The 20,761-nt window shown below is 41.4% G+C and overlaps 1 protein-coding gene across 1 annotated transcript in view; it reads right to left on the bottom strand.

Annotated features, from left to right (window-relative positions):
* SPATA31H1 (SPATA31 subfamily H member 1) overlaps positions 1-15,082 on the bottom strand; it is a 41,406-nt gene extending 26,324 nt beyond the window's left edge. The window contains exon 1 of the mRNA XM_073022883.1: positions 14,867-15,082. Within this exon, the coding sequence (XP_072878984.1) occupies positions 14,867-15,010 (144 nt within the window). The 5' untranslated portion in view covers positions 15,011-15,082. The remainder of the gene's footprint in view (positions 1-14,866) is intronic.
* Positions 15,083-20,761: the final 5,679 nt, after the last annotated feature.

Raw genomic sequence — 20,761 nt, 5'->3', positions numbered from 1 at the left:
ACAGAATTTGTATTTTGAAATCCTCACTCTCAGTGTAATGTATTAGTAGATAGAGCCTTTGGGAAGTGATTAGGTCATGAGGGGTTTCCCTCTTGAATGGGATTAGTGTCCTTACAAAAAATTCTCCAGAGGACTGGGCATGGTGGCTCACACCTGTAATCCCAGCACTTTGGGAAGCTGAGGCGGGTGGATCACTTAAGGCCAGGAGTTTGAGACCAGCCTGGCCAACATGGCGAAACCCTGTCTCTACTAAAAACACAAAAATTAGCCGGGCATGATGGCACATGCCTGTAATCCCAGCTACTCAAATGGCTGAGGCATGAGAATTGCTTGAACCCAGAAGGAGGAGGTTCCAGTGAGCTGAGATCAAGCCACTGCATTCCAGCCTTGGCAACAGAGCAAGACTCTGTCCCAAAAAAAAAAAAAAAAAAAAAAAAAAAAACCTCCAGAGATATCTCTCACTCTTTCCACCATGTAAAAACACAGTGAGAAGTTGCCAGTCTGCAACCCAGAAGAAGTACCTCACCAGAATCTGACCATGCTGGCACCCCAATCCTGGACTTCCCAGCCTCTAGAGCTATAAGAAAAAAGTTTCTGCTGTTTATAAGCCACCCAGTTTATGATATTTTGTTACAGAAACCTGAATGGACTAAGATAGAAATTGAAACCAAGAAGTGAGGGTGCTGTTGCCACAAACACCAAAAAATGAGTAACGAGGAGAGGGTGGAAAAGCTTTGAGGTGCATGCTAGAAAAAGCCTACATTGCCAAAAATGAACTATTAAGGGTGATGCTGCTGAGGGCTCAGAAAGAAAAGAGGAGAGTTGTAGAGAAAGCTTGCATCTTCTTAGAGAATATCTAAGTAATCACGAACACAATGTTGGTAGAAATATGCACAGTAAAGGCCATTCTGACGAGGTCTCATAAAGAAATAAGGAACATATTGGAAACAGAGAAATGGTGATCCTTGTAAAGTGGCCAAGAACTTAGCAAAATTATGTTCCTGTTCTAGTGTTCTATGGAAAGTAGAACTTGTGAGTCATGAAACTGGGTATTTAGCTAATGAGATTTCTTTTTTTTTTCTTTTTCTTTTACTTTTTTTTTTTCTTTTGAGACAGAGTTTTGCTCTTGTTGCCCAGGCTGGAGTGCAGTGGCGTGATCTCGGCTCACCACAACCTCCACCTCCTGGGTTCAAGCAATTCTGCTGCCTCAGCCTCCCAAGTATCTGGCATTACAGGAACCTGCCACCACACCCTGCTAATTTTTGTATTTTTAGTAGAGACAGGGTTTCACCATGTTGGCCAGGCTGGTCTCGAACTCCTGACCTCAGGTGATCTGCCTGCCTCAGCCTCCCAAAGTGCCGGGATTACAGGCACAAGCCACCATGCCCGGCTAGCTAATGAGATTTCTAAGTAAAGTTCTGAAGAAGTGCCTTGGTTCTCCTGACTGTTTATAGTAAAATGAGAGAGGAGAGAATTGACTTGAAGATGGAATTATTGAGCAAAAAGGAACTAGAATTTAAGGATATGAAAAGTTCTCAGCCTATCTCTATTGCAAAAAATGAGAAAGTCTATTCAAAGAGAAAACTAAAGGTGTGACCAAGTGACCCTTTGATAAGGAGATCAGTATATGTGTGAAACATGGACTTAATCAGCCACCACAGCAGGAAAACTGCCAGGTTGAACTGAAGGAGCAGGAGATGGGAGGGAATGAGGAAAGGCTGTTGGTCTTCTTGAATTTTATAATTTGGGACCATAGAGCTCTTCAGCCACAAACATACACTATTCTGGAAGACAAGGAAAGAATAACCTGGAAGGTGATTCAGAGATCATCGGGGCTGCCACCTCAGTTTCAAAAAGGGGGACCATTGCTTCACTTTCAACAGGTTAGACAACCTCTATCCAAAGCTGTGTGGGCAGGGCCACCTGGCAAAGCCCTGGGGGTGCAACTCCTGCCAGGTAGAGCCACTGGAGCAGGTCCTTCACCCCGGTGGGTCTAGAAGTCAGCACTATTGCCCCAATGACACCTCATCTGTTTAAAATTGTACAGACATTCTAACCAGAGCAATTAGGCAAGGAAAAGAAAAGCCATGCAAATGAGAAATGAACAAGTATAACTATATTCACAGATGACATATCTTACATACAGAATATCGGAAAGAAACCAGAAGAAACCTATTAGAGCTAATAAAAGCAACTCCATTCTTACCATCCAAAACAATAAAATACTTAGGAATAAATTTAATCAGGGAGGTACAAGATTGTACACTGATAAGTTCAAAGCATTGTTGAAAAACTAAAGAAGACCTAAATAAATGGAAAGACATCCCTTGTTCATGGATTGGAATATTTAATATTGTTAAAATGGCAATATTCCCCAAAGCAATCTACAGATTCAGTATAATCCCTCTCAAAATCCCAATAGCCTTTTTTACAGAAATGAAAAAGCTGGTCCCAAAATTCATATGGAATTACAAAGGTCCCTGAATAGCCAAAACAATCTTGAAAAAGAACAAAGTTGGAGGACTCATACTTCCTGATGTTAAAACTTACAAAGCTGTAGTAATCAAAACAGTGTGGTACTGGCATAAGGATAAACATATAGATCTATGAAATCAAATTGAGTCTAGAAATAAATCCATATATCTACAAATCAATTGATTTTCTATAAGGGTGACAAGACCATTTGATAGGAAAAGAATAGTCTCTTCAACAAATGGTGCTGGGACAACTAGATAGCCACATGCAAAAGAATGAAGTTGGACTCTTAATTCACACCATCTACAAAAATTAATTCAAAATGACGCAAAGACCTAAATGTAAGAGCTGTAAAACTATAAAACTCTCAGAAGAAAACATAGGATTGTGATGGTTAATTTCATGTCAACTTGGCTAAGCTATGTCCCCAGTTGTTTGTTCAAAAGCTAGTCTAGGACTGGGCACGGTGGCTCACACCTGTAATCCCAGCACTTTGGGAGGCCAAGGCAGGCAGATCACGAGGTCAAGAGATCAAAACCATCCCGGCCAACATGGTGAAACCTCGTCTCTACTAAAAATACAAAACTTAGCTGGGCGTGGTGGTGCACGCCTGTAGTCCCAGCTACTCAGGAGGCTGAGGAAGGAGAATTGCTTGAACCCAGGAGGCAGAGGTTGCAGTGAGCTGAGATGGCACCACTGCACTCCAGAGGGAGACTCCATCTAAAAATAAAATTAAAAAATTAAAAATTTTTTAAAAAGTTAGTCTAGATGTTGCTTGTTGCTGTGAAAGTAGTTTTCAGATGTGCTTAACATTTAGAATTAGTACACCTTAAAGCTGATTAATGTCCATAATGTGGGTGGGCATCACCCAATCAATTGAAGGCCTTGAGAGCAGAGACTGAGGTTTCCTGAAGAAGAAGGTATTTTGTCTCAAGACTGCAATGGGAAATCCTTGCCTGAGTTTCTAGCCTGGCCTATGCTGATTTTGGACTCAACACTACATCAACTCTTGAGTTTCTGGTATGCCCTGTGGATTTCTGATTTGTTAAGCCCTGACAATTTTGTGAGCCGATTTCTTAAAATCTCTCTCTCCCTGTCTCTTTTTTATATATGTGTGTTTGTTATAATAAAGAATAATCTGGTTTTGTCCCAGGTGCCTAGCATAAAACAACAGAAACTTTTAGAATTTTGTGTTAGGGGTGTCTCTCATATAATGAGGTGAAAAAGAGAAATAATTTCTCCTTCTATGTTAGGAGGCAGGGATAACCTTGATTCTAAAATCTAATAAGGACAATATTAGAAAGAAAAATCATAAGCCAATCTCTTTCATGAACATAGATGCAAAAGTCCTAAACAAAATATCAGCAAAGTGAATCCAATAATATGTGAAAAGCATCCGCCAGGCACAGTGGCTTACACCTGTAATCCCAGCACTTTGGCAGGCCGAGGCAGGTGGATCACTTGAGGTCAGGAGTTCGAGACCAGCATATCCAACATGATGAAATCCCGTCTCTACTAAAAATACAACAAATTAGCTGAGTATGGTGGCAGGTGCCTTAGTCCCAGCTACTAGGAAGGCTGAGGCAGGAGAATCACTTGAACCCGGGAGGCAGAGGTTGCAGTGAGCTGAGATCGTACCACTGCACTCCAACCTGGGTGACAGAGCGAGACTCCATCTCAAAAAAAGAAAAAAAAAGAAAGAAAAGAAAAGCATCAAGAACATATTATATTTATTCCAAGAATTCACAGTTGTTTTATTTTCAAAACTCAGTGTAATTCAGCACATTAATAGGATAAACAAGAAAACCATATAACCATCTCACATAGAGACATGAAAATCACTTGATAAAATTTATCACCCAGCCAGGCGCAGAGACTCATGCTTGTAAATCTCAGCACTTTGGGATGTCAAGGCGGGCGGACATCCCGTGAGGTCAGTAGTTTCAGACCAGCCTAAACAAAATGGTGAAACCCCATCTCTACTAAAAATACAAAAATTAGCCAGGCATGGTGGCGCTTGCCTGTAATCCCAGCTACTCAGGAGGCTGAGGCACAAGAATCGCTTGAACCCGGGAGGTGGAGGTTACAGTGAGCCAAGATCGCACCACTGCACTCCAGCCGGGGCAACAGAGTGAGACTCTGTCTCAAAAAAAAAAAAAAAAAAAATTAACACCCATTCATACTAAAACTATTTGCAGACTGGAAATAAAAGGGAACTTCCTAAATTTGTTAGAGTATTTGCAAAAACCGTATAGCAAACATTATACATAAATGATGAATTATTGCAAACTATCCTCTACATAAAAAAAAAGAATCCCCACTATACCATCTCCATTGAACATTGTAGAGGAAGTCCTAATTAATGCAATAAAACAAGAAAAAGAAAAGGTATAAGAATCAGAAAGAAAGAAATAAAATTATTATTTGCAGACAATATAGCTGTGTAGAATATCCAAAACATCTATAGATAAATAATTAGAATTGATAAGCAAATTTAGCAAAGTCTCTAGGTAGAAAGTCAACATATAAAAATCTATTGTGTTTTCAAGTATCAGGATCATTTAGAAAATGATATTTAAGGCTAGGTATGGTTACTCATGCCTGTAATCCCAGCACTTTGGGGGGCCAAGGTGAGAGGATTGCTTGAAGCCAGGAAGTAAAGACCAGCCTGGGCAATATAGTGAGACCCCATCTCCACAAAATAAATTTTTTTTATTTCTATTTTTATTTTTTGAGGGGGAATCTTGCTCTGTCACCCAGGTTGGAGTGCAGTGGCACGATCTTAGCTCACTGCAACCTCCGCCTCCCAAGCTCAAGTGATTCTCCTACCTCAGTCTCCCAAGTAGCTGAGACTACAGGCACACCATCATGCCAGACTAATTTTTTATACTTTTAGTAGAGATGGGGTTTCACCATGTTGGCTAGGCTGGTCTTAAACTCCTGACCTCAGGTGATCCCACCCGGCTAAGTTTCCCAAAGTGCTGGGATTACAGATGTGAGCCACCACGCCTGGCCTGTACAGAGGAAATTTTAAAAATTAGCCAGGTGTGATGGCACGTTCCTGTAGTAATAACTACTCAGTAGGCTGAGGTGGTAGGATCACTTGAGCCCAAAAGTTCAAGGCTGCAGTGACTATGATTGTGCCACTGCACTTCAGCCTGGGCAACACAAAGAGATCCTATCTCTTAAAAAAAAAAAAAAAAAGTAAATAAAAGAAAATGACATTTAAAATACCACACCAAACCAGACATTATGTGCCTCTTGATGATTATCATCACCTATGAAATATCTTCTTCCCCTCCTTAAAAAATATTAATTCTGATAAGTCTTAGATCCAACTTCCCCATTTACAAAACATACAGGAGATAAGGGAACATGTTAAATGAAAATATGGACATTTAATAAGCAAAATGTTAACTGCAAAATCTAGAGGACAAATAACCCATTTCTTTTCTTTTCTTTTTTATTCCTTTTTTTTTTTTTTTTTTTTTGAGACAGAGTCTCACTCTGTCGCTCAGGCTGGAGTGCAGTGGCATGATCTCAGCTCACTGCAACCTCTGCCTCCTGGGTTCAAGCAATTCTCCTGCCTCAGCCTCCCCAGTAGCTGGGATTACAGGCACGTACCACCATGCCTGGTGAATTTTTTGTATTTTTAGTAGAGATGGAGTTTCACCACATTGGCCAGGCTGGTCTTGAACTCCTGACCTCAAGTGATCCACCTGCCTTGGCCTCCCAAAGGGCTGGAATTACATGCGTGAGCCACCGCACCCGGCCCCATTTCTTCAAAACATAAATGGATAGAATAAAAGAAAGAAATGAAGATGGAGAATTTACAGATTAGAAGACACTTAAGAGACACACAAATCCATTTCAATCGGTGAACTTGAATCAAATAAACAGACTATAAATAATAATTTATATCACTTAGGAGACAATTGGAATTTTGCTTTGTTTTGTTTTGTTTTGTTTTTTGAAGCAGGGCCTGGCTCCATCACCCAAGGTGGAGTACTGTGGAGCAATCTTGGCTCACTGCAACCTCTTCTCCCCAGGCTCAAGTGATCCTCCCACCTCAGCCTCCTGAGTAGCTGGGACCACAGGCGCACACCACCACACCAGCTAATTTTTATATTGTTAGTAGAGACAGGGTTTCACCACGTTGCCCAGGCTGATCTCCAACTCCTGAGCTCAAGCAATCTTCCTGCTTCAGTCTCCCAAAGTGCTGGGATTACAGACGTGAGCCACCGCACCCAGCCCATAATTGGAATTTGAATGCTGAAGGGTATTTGATGGTATTAAGAAATTATTGTCAATTTTTTGATAATGATGTTGTGATAATGGTGTTGTGTTTATTTTTAAAGAGTTCTCATGTTTTGGATATCTATACTAAAATATTTACAAATGAAATTCTGTCATCTGAGATTTGCTTCAAAATAATGAGGTAAGAGAGTTGAAGCTGGGTGATGGATCCATGAAGATTCATGACACACTTCTATATATTTTCAATTTGTTTAAAATTTCCTTAATAAAAATGAAAAAGTATTACTATAGCTTCAAAAAACCCCTCTATATTGAAAACTAAATATTATTGAGATAAATTAAGAAGGTCTAAATAATTCATGGATCAGAAGACTTATCATTTTGGGGATGTCAGTTATCTCCAATCTATAAATCCAATACTTTCTCAATCAAAACCCTGCGTGTTTTTTGTGACAATTAACAGGATGATTCACAGATATATATGGAAATGTCAATGACCTAGAATAGTTAAGACAACTTCAAAGGTCAAAGTTGGGACCAGGCCTGGTGGTTCACACCTGCAATCCTAGCACACTGGGAGGCCAAGGCGAGCAGATCATCTGAGGTCAAGAGTTCAAGACCAGTCTAGCCAACATGGTGAAACCCTATCTCTACTAAAAAATACAAAAATTAGCTGGGCATGGTGGTGTGCACCTGTAATCCCAGCTACTCGGGAGGCTGAGGCAGGAGAATCACCTGAACCTGGGAGGCAGAGGTTGCAGTGAGCCGAGACCACCTCAGTGCCCTCTAGCCTGGGTGACAGAGTGAGACTCCATCTCAAAAACAAAAAAAAAAAATCAAAGTTGGAAGACTTAGACTACCAAATTTTACGACACTACAAAGCTACATTATTGAAGATAGCAAGATATTGGTGTGAGGATAGGCAGACCAATGTAACAAAACAGAGTGTCCTGAAATAGACCCACACGTATACATTTACCTGATTTATGACAGGGTCACCAATAAAATTCATTGAGAATAGGATGGTCTTTTCAATAAATGGTGCTGGAGGAAAGGACAGGGATTACAGTGAAGTGGTGAGAAAGAGTCGTGAAAGTGTAGGATCAGATTTTAAATTCTGATGTTTTGTTCATCATGGATTTTTTGCATTAATTTTTATTTTTTAATAACATTGCATTAGGCCAGGCATGGTGGCTTATGCCTGTAATCCTACACATTGGGAGGCCAAGGCAGGCAGATTACTTGAACTCAGGAGTTCAAGACCAGACTGGGCAACATGGTAAAACCCCATCTCCACAAAAAAACACAAAAATTAGCCAGGTTTGGTGAAGCACGTCTCTGGTCCCAGCTACTTGGGAGGTTGAGGTGGGAGTATCACTTGAGCCCAAGAGGTTGAGGCTGCAGTAAGCTGTAATCACACTACTACACTTCAGCCTGGGCAACAGAACAAAACCTTGTCTCAGTAAGAAAAAGAATAAGAATGTTTCATTAAATATCTCGATTATTAAGTTTTTTGGTGCTCCTTACATTTTGTGTTCAAGGTGAGTACCTCACTCATTTTTACCCTAGTTCCTGCTCTACTGGAAGAATTAGATATCTATATGGGGAGGAGGGGAGTGTTGACCCCTATCTCACACCATACACAAAAAGTAATTTGAGATGGATCATAGAGCTAAATGTGAAAGGAAAAAAAATAAGGCTTCTAGAAGAAATATAGAAGGGTATCTTCATGGCCTAGTGGTAAGCAAAGGTTTCTTGCACTGGGGGTAGGGGTAGGGAGGGGAATACTAATTTAAAGAACATAACTTCATAAATTGGATTTCATTAAAATTTAGAACTTTTGGTCATTAAGACACCATTGTAAATGAAAAAGTGAGTCACAGAGTGGTAGAATTTATTTTAAATACCTGTATATGACAAAGGACTCATGCCCATAGTATTCAAAGAATTCCTACAAATCAGTTAAGTAAAAGAAACACTGGTAACCCAATTATTAAAAACATGCAAAAGATTCAAACAGCCAGTTCACAAAAGAGAATTTCCAACTGGCCAATAAACATGAGAAGTTGTACATTATCTTTAGCCATTAGGGAAGTGCACATTAAAACCACAATACAATACCACACAGACTCACCAGAGTGACTAAAATGAAAAAGATGGGCTGGGCGCAATGGCTCACACTTGTAATCTCAGTACTTTGGGAGGCCGAGGGGGGCAGATCACCTGAGGTCAGGAGTTCAAGACCAGCCTGGCCAACACGGTGAAACACCATCTAAAAAATCAGCCAGGCATGGTGGCGCACACCTGTGGTCCCAGCTACTCGGGAGGCTGAGGCAGGAGAATCACTTGATCTCAGGAGGCAGAGGTTGCAGTGAACCAAGACAGCACCATTGCATTTCAGGCTGGGCGACAGAGCAAGACTCTGTCTCAAAAAAAAAAAAAAAAGAAAGAGAAAAAGAAAGAAAAAAGAAAAAGATGGACAATGCCAAGTGTTGGCAAGAAGGTGGAGCAACTAGAATTCTCAGATGCTATTCTTGGTATAATCACTTTAGAAAACTGGTATCATCTACTAAAATTAAACATATATACCACATGACCAAGCAATTCCTCTCCTATTGGAGATAAGAAACCCACCAACAATGCGTTATGTGTAATTAAAATCCTGAAACCTTTTTTTTTTTAATCATATAGACATAACTTTTTTAACTACAAAAAATAAACAGGCCAGGTGCAGTGGCTCACGTCTGTAATCCCAGCACTTTGGGAGGCCAAGGCAGGCAGATCACCTGAGGTCAGGAGTTCGAAACCAGTCTGGCCAACATGGCAAAATCCCATCTCTACTAAAACTACAAAAATTAACCAGGCATGGTGGTGCATGCCTGTAGTCCCAGCTACTTGGGAGCCTGAGGCAGGAGAATGGCATGAACCCGGGAGGCGACGGAGCTTGCAGTGAGCCGAGATCACGCCACTGCACTCCGGCCTGCGAGACAGAGCGAGACTCCGTATCAAAAAAAAAAAAAAAAAAAAAAAAAAAAATACAGAAGTTAGCCGCACACCTGTAATCCCAGCTACTTGGTAGGCTGAGCCAGGAGAATCGCTTGAATCTGGGAGGCAGAGGCTGCAGCGAACCAGGATTGCACCACCGTACTCCAGCCTGGGTGACAGAGCAAGACTCCGTCTCAGAAAAAAAAAAAAAAAATTGTTGCCAACAACATGAATCTCATTATGCTTAGCAAAAGAAGTCAGATACACAAGAATATATGCTGTATGATTCTATTTTTTGCAAGGTTCAAGAATAGGCAAAACTAATCCATGACAATAGAAATCAGAATAGAGGTTGTGTCTGAGCAGAGAGGAGGGCAGAGACTAGAAACTAACATGAGGGAACTATTCAGGGTTTATGGCTATGCCTTATCTTTATTAGGGCTTTAGTTACATAGGTATATAAATTTATCAAAACTCATCACCCTATACACTTGATATCTGTGCATTTTATGGTATTCAATTGTATCTTAATAAAAATGTATTTGTTAACAAAAAAGCTCTTTATTACATAAATATGTAGTAAGAAATTGTATTGGTTGTTTTATGAAGCAGAGTGACTTCCTGAGTAATTTACACTGTATTTTTATTGCTGCGTCTTTCTGAGAAAGGAAGTAGATTAATGTTTTCCCATACCAAAGAAGGTAGCCAGGCCTTTGTTCATAGGGTCTTAGAACTCCTAATGCACAGCAGGGACTTAGTTTTTCAGGACTTAAAAAATTGTCAGGAACCTAAAACACAACCGTCAAATAAGTCTAGATCCGCGAAAATTTTAAACTGAAATGTGCCAGAGGGTTGAGACAGGAGGAAAGCTGGCCCCTTGAAATGGAAACAATGCTGAAGCTGCAGGTGCAGTGGATAGGAGGACCCTCAGTAGGGGGTCCCAGAGCCTGTTTGATGTTAAGAGCCCAGGTGCAGCAGTTTAGGGACCTTAACAAAGACCCCTGAGACTGGCAGAGAGGGGTTGAGACACAGTTTTTTGCCTTCAGATGGCTAAGAAGAAAAGCAAGAGCTATCCCTGTGGCTTAAGGGCCTGACTCACTCCTACTCTGGATAAACTGCAGAAACTCTGGAGTTTTTATACAACACAAAGGTTGGGGAGGAAAAATGATACTAGACCTTTTTTTTTTTTTTTTTGCCAACCTAGTTAAAGGGAGGCTTAAGCCAGATTATATTTGATATAGACAAAAAAAAAAAAAAAAGAAAGAAAAAAGCCCTTGCCATTTCTCATACCCAATTGTGAAAATTCTCATACCTAATATAAAATCAATTAAATGTCATGCATCACTTGTTACAGAAGAAAAACTAGACATATATCTTTTACTCTTAAAGATGATGTTAAAATAACTTTGCAATTATAAAAAGATATTGTTTTAAAATAAAATTTATTTAAATAACTCATGAAAAACAGACAGCCGGGCGTGGTGGCTCAAGCCTGTAATCCCAGCACTTTGGGAGGCCGAGACGGGCGGATCACGAGGTCAGGAGATCTAGACCATCCTGGCTAACACGGTGAAACCCCGTCTCTACTAACAAATACAAAAAACTAGCTGGGCGAGGTGGCAGGCGCCTGTAGTCCCAGCTACTTGGGAGGCTGAGACAGGAGAATGGAGTAAACCCGGGAGGCGGAGCTTGCAGTGAGCTGAGATCTGGCCACTGCACTCCAGCCTGGGCGACAGAGTGAGACTCCGTCTTAAAAAAAAAAAAAAGAAAAGAAAAACAGACAAAATGCTTTTTAAGTTCCTAAGGAGGTTGACAAAATTATGAGAATGAAAGAAGTTTGAGAGTCAAAAATGTTTTGGAAATGCTGCTGCAGGCAATAAAGTACACAGAAATTTTGTGTGCTTAGTTACCTTTAGCAGAGTGACACAATTAGCTTTGGGGGTTTTGTGTGTGTTGTCTTTGTTTGTTTGTTTGTTTTGAGACAGTGTCTTGCTCTGTCATCCAGGCTGGAGTGCAGTGCAGTGGGACGATCTTGGCTCACTGCAATCTCTGCCTCCCAGGTTCAAGCCATTGAACCTGGGAGCCTCTGGAGTAGCTGGGACTCCCTAGTAGCTGGGACTACAGGTGCATGCCACCATACCCAGCTGTATCTTCAGTAGAGACAGGGTGGTCTCGAACTCCTGACCTCAGGTGATCCACCTGCCTCAGCCTCCCAAAGTGCTGGGATTACAGGCACAAACCACCATGCCCAACCTTTGTGTTATCTTTTTGTTTTGTAGAGGCAAGGTCTGTGCTCCAAGCTGGAAAAGTAGGAGACCAGTTATAAGACTGTGAATAGTTCAAGAGATGACGTTTTAGTTAAGCCGATCTAGATCTGGATTGCTGAATTTGAGAGATGTTTCTGATAAAATAAATGGAAAGGATCTTATGACCCCCACATAACTATAGCCACATCTGTCTTCAAGATCTAGGTCTAGGCTGGCACTACCCAATAGAATTTTCTATGATGATGGAAATATTCTACATCTGTCCTATCCAATACAAGAGCCTCTAGTTACATGTGAGCACTTGAAATGTAGCTACTGCAATAGAGGAACTGAAATTTATTTATTTTTATTTTTATTTTTTTGAGACAGAGTCTTGCTCTGTAGCCCAGGCTGGAATGCAGTGGTGCAATATCGGCTCACAGCAACTTCTGCCTCCCAGGTTCAAGCGGTTCTCCTGCCTCAGCCTCCTGAGCAGCTGGGACTACAGGCATGTGCCACCATGCCCGGCTAATTTTTGTATTTTTAGTAGAGATGGGGTTTCACCATGTTTGCCAGGCTGGTCTCAAATTCCTGGCCTCAAGTGATCCACCTGCCTCGGCCTCCCAAAATGCTGGGATTATAGGCGTGAGCCACCGCGCCCAGCCAGAAACTGAATTTTAAATTTTATTTAATTTTAATTAACTTAAGGTCGGGTATGGTGACTCATGCCTGTAGTCCCAGCACTTTGGAAGGCTGAGGTGTGTGGATCGCTTGAGCCCAGGAGTTTGAGACCAGCTGGGCACCATGGTGATACCCTCTCTCTACCAAAAAATACAAAAATTAGCTAGGCATGGTGGCATGGGCCGGTAGTCTCAGCTAATCGGGAGACCATGGTAGGAGAATCACTTGAGCTTGGGAGGTTGAGGTTGCAGTGAGCCATGAGTTGCACTCCAGCCTGGGTGACAGAGTGAGACCTTGTCTCAAAAATAAATAATTTAAATGGTCACATATGACTAGCAAATACCATATTGAACATCACAAGTCTCGGTCATTAATTTGAGCTGCTTGATGAATATCTCCACATAAATTTTACAAGCACTTCCAACACAATAGCTCATATTCTGCCTCCCACCACATTCACAGCATTTCCTGTCTAATATTGCCTATGTCGTTTAAAACACCATCATCTTCTGAGTCATTCAGGGTTAAAACTGAGAAGTCGTTCGTTCATTTCACAAACAACTACGGAGTACTTACTATATGCCAGCCAGTATACAAGGCACTGGAAATACCATGATGAATATAGTCCTCATAGAAAATAATGATAATGTTTATAATTAACTCTCTGCATCAGGAAAAATAGACACAGTCTCTTCTCCCTCCTTTGCATGGGAGTCTTGCAACACCTTCCACATCCAAACATTCACTCCAATACCTCCTCCACTTTCACATCACTGATAGCAGATATTTTTGTCTCTTCCACTTACTGCTGTATCAATAGTGCATAGAGGAGTTGAAATGGGGGTAGGAGTGGGTGATAAATGGGCAATTAACTTATGTTCTCTTTTCCTTTTTTTTTTTTTTTTTTTTTTTTTTGAGACAGAGTATTGCTCTGTCACCCAGGCTGGAGTGCAATGGTGTGGTCTCAGCTCACTGCCACCTCCACCTCCCGGGTTCAAGCGCTTCTCCTGCCTCAGCCTCCCCGGTAGCTAAGACTACAGGTACATGCCGCCACGCCCAGCTAATTTAGTATTTTTAGTAGACACGGGGTTCCACCATGCTGGCCAGGCTGGTCTCAAACTCCTGACCTCAAGTGATCTGCCCGCCTCTGCCTCCCAAAGTGCTGGGATTACAGGCATGAGCCACCGCACCCAGCTATGTTCTCTTTTTAACCGTACCGCTCTGATCTTTTTGTTTCCTCCCTTCTTCCCACTAAACTATGAAAATGGCCTAGCTGTGCCAGAGAACTATCATATAAGCTTACTGGAAGTATTTAAAACCTCACTCTTAGTGTGTGGTCCTCAGTCCAAGGGCAGCAGCAGCATCTGGGAGCTTGTTAGAACTGTAAAAACTCAGTCCTGACCCCAGACTTACTACATCAGAATCTGCTTTTTAACAAGACCCCCCAGGTGATTCATATGCATGTTAAAGTTTGAGAAGCACTCCTCAAAGCACAGATCTAAGCACATTTTTATCTGGCTTTAAAATCTTTGATGTCTTTCAAACTGCACAGAGCCGTATTTATGCAAAGTATTCAGCCTGGCGTTCAAAGCTCTACAATGTGATCTCTGTCAACTTGTCAACTTTTTCTCTCTCTGAGTCCCTACAGTCCTATGCTCCATCCAGATTGGTGACATCTCTCCTCAAACACACCCAATACTCTTCCCATTCCCACACCTTTTTTCCAATGTGTTCCCTCTTTTTTGAAATGTTTCCACTGCCTTCCTCTATTCACCCCAACCACCTTCAAAATCCCACTCTTCCTCTGAAGCGCACTCAAACCTGAGCTCTCCCAGGTGGCATTTTATAGACCCCCTAGTTCAAAATAATGTCTACCTCCCATGTCTTTAGCAACATTTATACCTCTATTAACTCTTATCACATTCTCTTTCCAGTTATGTGTATATCCATCTCCCCCACTTCACCTCGAGCTCCTAGAGAGTGGGGCTAGTCTTTTATTCTCCCTCAATGTCTACTACACTGCCATATATAATAGGTGCTCAAGGTCTGTTGAAATGAATTGAAGGAAAAAGGATTTATAGTGACCTCTAGGAAGACATCCATGGGCACTGTCTCAGCTCCCCTCTCCCTGCATCCAGTTCCTCCCATGGCCCAAAGTATGGCAGTTTCTATGGCCTCAGGAGTGGGACCAGTTCGTTTCAAGGGAGGGCTACATCACATACCTCTGAGTTTATCTTGGCTGCCACCTGCTTCTGGCTCCGATTCCCAGAAAACAGCATCCAAAGTCCCCAAATAAAAAAAACAAATAGTAATAGAAGGCTGATATATGATGGCAGTGGGATGTCCATCCCCCAAATTGGTGCCATTTCTCAACCCCATGCTCTTCTCAGCCAAAGAGTTTTCTGCCTCAAGGCTGTGACTCCATATGACATCATAATGGGCATCCCAAGGTAAATCTGATGGCATCCAGCCAATGTGCATGCTACTTAGGTGTCTTCTCCGAGCCATACCCAGAGTACCATCTGCTGCCCCTTCCTGCAGTTGTCCACAGGCTCTGCTCGGACAGTCAAAGCTCAGGGAAGAACTCCTTTATGACTCTTCTAGCATTGGGCTAGACAGCTTGTCATTAAGTAGGGAGTATGGAGGCAAGGTTTTAAAGAAGCAGGCCTCCCAAGTGGCCCGTTCTGCCCTACAAGCATTTTCTCTGGAGTCAGTCACTCCCCGGAAGTCCAGGTATGGTGTTAAATGTCCCAAACCACAAACTAGAATATAAAGTCAAGTAATTTTTTTTTTTTTTTTTTTTTTTTGAGCTGGAGTCTCACTCTGTCTCCAGGCTGGAGTGCAGTGGCACAATCTCAGCTCACTGCAACCTCTGCCTCCCGGGTTCAAGCCATTCTCCTGCCTCAGCCTCCCAAGTAGCTGGTATTACAGGCGCCCACCACCACACCTAGCTAATTTTTGTATTTTTAGTAGAGAAGGGGTTTTGCCATGTTGACCAGGCCGGTCTTGAACTTCTAACCTCAAGTGATCCACCTGCCTTGGCCTCCCAAAGTGCTGGGATTACAGGCGAGCCACCACGCCCAGCCTGTTTTGATTTTTAGATCCCACAAGTAAGTGAGAACACGCAACAATTGTTTTTCTGTACCTGGCTTATTTCACCTAACGTAATAAGTGAAATAAGTTCTATCCATGTTGTTGCAAATGACAGAATCTTATTTTTTTATGGATGAATAGTACTCCATTGTGTATATGTACCACATTTTCTTTACCTGTTCATCTATTGATGGACACTTAGGTTGCTTCCAAATTTTGGCTATTGTGAACAGTGCTGTAACAAACATGGGAGTGCAGACATCTCTTCAATATACTGATTTCCTTTCTTTTGTCTTTATATCCAGCAGTAGTATTGCTCTCCATAGTGGCTATACTAATTTACATTCCCAACAGTATACGAGGGTTCCCTTTTCTACACATTCTCTCCAGCATTTGTTACTGCCTGTCTTTTGTATAAAAGCCATTTTAATTGGAGTGAGATAATATCTCATTGTAGTTTTGATTTGCATTTCTCTGATGATCAGTGATGTTGAGCACTTTTTCATATAATTGTTTGCCGTTTGTATGTCTTCTTTTGAGAAATGTCTATTCAAATCTTTTTTTTTTTTTTTTTTTTTTTTTTGAGATGGAGTCTTGCTCTGTAGCCCAGGCTGGAGTGCAATGGTGCAATCTTGGCTCACTACAACCTCCACCTCCTGGGTTCCAGTTCAAGCAATTCTCCTGCCTTAACCTCCCTAGTAGTTGGGATTACAGGCACGTGCCACCATGCCCAGCTAATTTTTGTATTTTTAGTAGAGATGGGGTTTCACCATGTTGGCCAGGCTGTTCTTGAACTCCTGACCTCGTGATTCGCCCACCTCAGCCTCCCAAAGTACTGGGATTACAGGCATGAGCCACCACACCCGGCCGTCTATTCGAATCTTTTGCCAATTTTTAAATTGAATTATTAGATTTCTTCCTATAGAGTTGAGCTCCACATATACATATATACAGTTATTAATCCCTTGTCATATGGGTAGTTTCTACACATTTTCTCCCATTCTGTGGATTGTCTCTTCACTTTGTTTTTTCCTTTGCTGTGCAAAAGCTTTTTAACTTAATGTGATCCCATTTGTCCATTTTTGCTTTGGTTTCCTGGGCTTATAGAAAATTACTCAAGAAACTTTTGCCCAAGGTACTGTCCTAGAGAGTTTCCCCCAATGTTTTCTGACAGTAGTTTCATAATTTGAGATTTAAGTCTCTAATCCATTTTGATTTGATTTTTGTATATGGCAAGAGATAGGGGTCTAGTTTCATTCTTCTGCATATGGATACACTACCTGAGAGGGAGTAATTTATGAAGAAAGGAGGTTTAATTGACTCACAGTTTCACAGGCTTAACAGGAAATATAACTGGGAGGCCTTAGGAAACTTAAAATCATGGTGGAAGGCGAAGGCAGAAGCCAACACCTTCTTCACATAGCAGCTGGAAAGAGAGAAAGCACGAAGAGGAGAGTGCCACACACTTTTAAACCATAAGATCTTGTGATAACTCATTCACTATCATGAAAACAGAATGGGGGAACTCTACTCCCATTATCCAGTCGCCTTCCAGCAGGTCCTCCTGCAACATTGGGAATTATAATTCAACATGAGATTTGGGTGGCAACATAGAACCAAACCATATAAGAGATCCACTTTTCCCAGAATCATTTATTAAAGAAACTGTCTTTTCCCCAGTGTATGTTCTTGGCACCTTTGTCAAAAATGAGTTCACTGTAGGTGTACGAATTTGTTTTTGAGTTATCCTGTTACGTTGGTCTATGTATCTGTTTTTATGCCATTACCATGTTGTTTTGGTTACTATAACTCTGTAATGTAATTTGAAGTTAGGTAATGGATTCCTCTAGTTTTGTTCTTTTTGCTCAGGATAGCTGTGGTTATTCTAGGTCTTTTGTGGTTCCATATAAATTTTAGGATGTTTTTTCTATTTCTGTGAAGAATGCCATTTATATTTTGATAGGGATTGCATTGAAGCTGTAGATTGCTTTGGGTACTATGGACATTTTAACATTGATTCTTCCAATCCACGATTATGGAATACCTTTCCATTTTTCTGTGCCATCTTCAATTTCTCTCATCAGTGTTTTATAGTTTTCATTGTAGAGATTTTGCCGGGTGCAGTGGCTCACACCTGTAATCCCAACACTTTGGGAGGCTGAGGCAGGTGGATCACAAGGTCAGGAGTTCGAGACCAGCCTGGCCAACATGGCGAAACCCCGTCTCTACTGAAAAAAAAATAAAAAATTAGCCAGGCATGGTGGCATGCACCTATAATCTCAGCTACTCAGGAGGCTGAGGCAGGAGAATCTATTGGACCCGGGAGGCGGAGGTTGCAGTGAGCCAAGACTGTGCCACTGCACCTCAGCCTGGGTGACAGAGCGAGACTGTGTCTCAAAAACAATAATAATAATAAAATAAATAAATAAAAAATCACATCATCTTCAAATAAGGATAACTTGACTTCTTCCTTTCCAATTTGGATACCCTTTATTTCTTTCTCTTGTCTGATTGCTCTAGCTAGGACTTCCAGTACTATGTTGAATAACAGTAGTGAAAGTGGGGATCTTTGTCATGTTCCAGATCTAAGAGGAAAGGCTTTCAGTTTATTTTTTGAATAAACTTTTTTGTTTTCGAAAAATTTCAGGTTTACAGAAAAATTACAAAGATAGTACAGCAAATTCCCATATATTCTTCACCTAGTTTCACCTAACATTAACATCTTATATAACTTTGGTACATTTGTCAAAACTATGAGATTAACATTGGTATATTTACTATTAACTAAACTCCAGATTTCATGTGATTTCACCAGTTTTGCCACTAAAGTCCTTTATCTTTCCAGGATCCAACCAAGGGTAGCACCCTGTACATGAGTCATGCCTCCTAAGCCTCTTCTGGTCTATGACAGTTTCTCAGTCTTTCCTTGTTTTCTACGACTGAAAATTTTCAGGTATTTTGTAATATGAACAGGTATTTTGTAATATGTCCCTAAAGTTGGGTTACTGTGATGTTTTCTTTATGCTTAGACTGAGGTTATGTGTTTGGGGGAAGAATACCACAGAGGTGACATGCCCTTCTCATATATCATATCAGGAGGTACGTAATACCAGCTGGTGATGCTCATTTTGATTACTTGATTAGGGTAGTGCTTGCCTGGTTTTTCCACTGTAAAATCCACTCCCTTTCCCACACTCTGTTTTTTTGTAAGAGAGCCCCTAAATCTAACCCACATTGGAGGAGAGGTGGTGTGGGGTGATTAAGCTCCATTTCCTAAAGTTGTGTGTGTGTGTGTGTGTGTGTGTGTGTGTGTGTGTATGTGTTTATTCTTTAGAATTCTTTTGGAAAAATTGGTACTTTCCCACACTTTATTTATTCAATCATTTGCTTATAATGGTATGAATTCACATGTATTTACGTATTTTTTAAACCAAGTGTTATTTTATTTTATTTATTTATTTGAGACAGGGTCTCACTCTGTTGCCCAGGCTGGAGTGCAGTGGCACGATCACAGCTGATTGCAGACTCGACCTCCTGGGCTTACGCAATCGATCCTCCCACCTCACTTCCCAAGTAGCTGGGACTACTGTCATCTACCACCATGCCCAGCTTGTGTATTTATTTTGTTGCTCAAATTGTTCCCACTTGAGGCACTAGCAGCTCTTTCACAATGGCTCCTGTATCCCTTTGACATATTCTCATCCATGTGGAGGTTTTGAGCAATTCTTTACTTTCTGTGACTACAAGATGCTCCAGGGATCCTCTTCTTGTCTTTTTCCTTATCTTTTTCACAGCACCCCACAGTCACTAGCTTAAAAATGACCCACTTCTCTCTCCCAGGATGGGAGCATTTTGCATCACCTAGATACAGTCAACCCTAGGATTTGACCCACCTATCCAATTGGGTCCAACCCTAAGTTTCCACTGGATCTTAGGCATTTTTGCTGTATTTGTAGAGCCCATCCCTGAAACCAAATGGAGGCCCCTCTGTCTCCTACCTGGTCCCAACATCCTCTTTCAATGTTACAGCCTATCTAATATTCAAGAGCTGGCTCCAGGCTGTGTAACATCAGAACAATCTGAATGTTAGACCAGATGAATGTTGGCCAGGTGTGGTGATTCGCACATATGATTCCAGCACTTTGGGTGGCTAAAGCAGTAAGATCACTGGAGGTCAGGAATCAAGACCAGCCTGAGCAACGTAACAAGGCCCCATCTCCACAAAAAAAAAAAAATTTGAGCCAGATGTGGTGGTGCACATTTGCAGTCCTAGCTACTCGGGAGGCTGAGGCAGGAAGATTGCTTGAGCCAAGGAGTTCGAGGCTGCAGTGAGCTATGACCGCACCACTGCACTGCAGTCTGGACAACATAGTGAGACTCTTTCCTTTAAAAAAAAAAAAAAAGGAGAGACAGAGAGTCTAAATTATGAAAAGAATAGCTAGCTGATTTTGGAGGCGAGTTCATGAGTTTCGTTATATATATAAAAATTATCAGGCTTAGAGTATGTGCGATATCCAAATATCTTTTGCCCCACCCCCTCTTGTTTTTTTTCTTTTTTAGAGCCAGGGTCTTGTTATGTTGCCCAGCCTGGCCTTGAACTCCTGGACTCAAGTGATCTTCCCATCTCTGCCTCTCAAGTAGCTAGGATGGTACACCTGGCCCCCTTTTGCTTTTGATCCAGCAAATACATACGCTGGGAAATTGTTTTCTTCATCTTCCACAATCTAATCCAGCCTTCAGGCCCAGGCCCTTGAGTACTTTCTACATAATTACTGCCTTGTATTAATGGATTACTCTCTTGCTGTTTTTGCCCTCAGATGTTTACTTTCTCCAAATAACCGCAAAAGTTGTCACCCTATCACTTATCTCTGAATAGTTCTAAAAAAATCTTTGAACTTGTTTAGCTCTGCCTAGAGCACAAATCCCATTGACAATGACCGGATTCTCTGCTATCAGATCCATATCCCACTGTGAGTCTTCAAACCTTCTTGGGTTTTCTTTGGCTGTTCCTTTACCCCACCCCA

The sequence above is a fragment of the Chlorocebus sabaeus genome, chromosome 14 (assembly GCF_047675955.1).
Source record: "Chlorocebus sabaeus isolate Y175 chromosome 14, mChlSab1.0.hap1, whole genome shotgun sequence".
Classification (NCBI taxonomy): domain Eukaryota; kingdom Metazoa; phylum Chordata; class Mammalia; order Primates; family Cercopithecidae; genus Chlorocebus; species Chlorocebus sabaeus.
The sequence above is the reverse complement of the archived record's forward strand: the minus strand, read 5'-3'. Positions and strand labels throughout refer to the sequence as shown.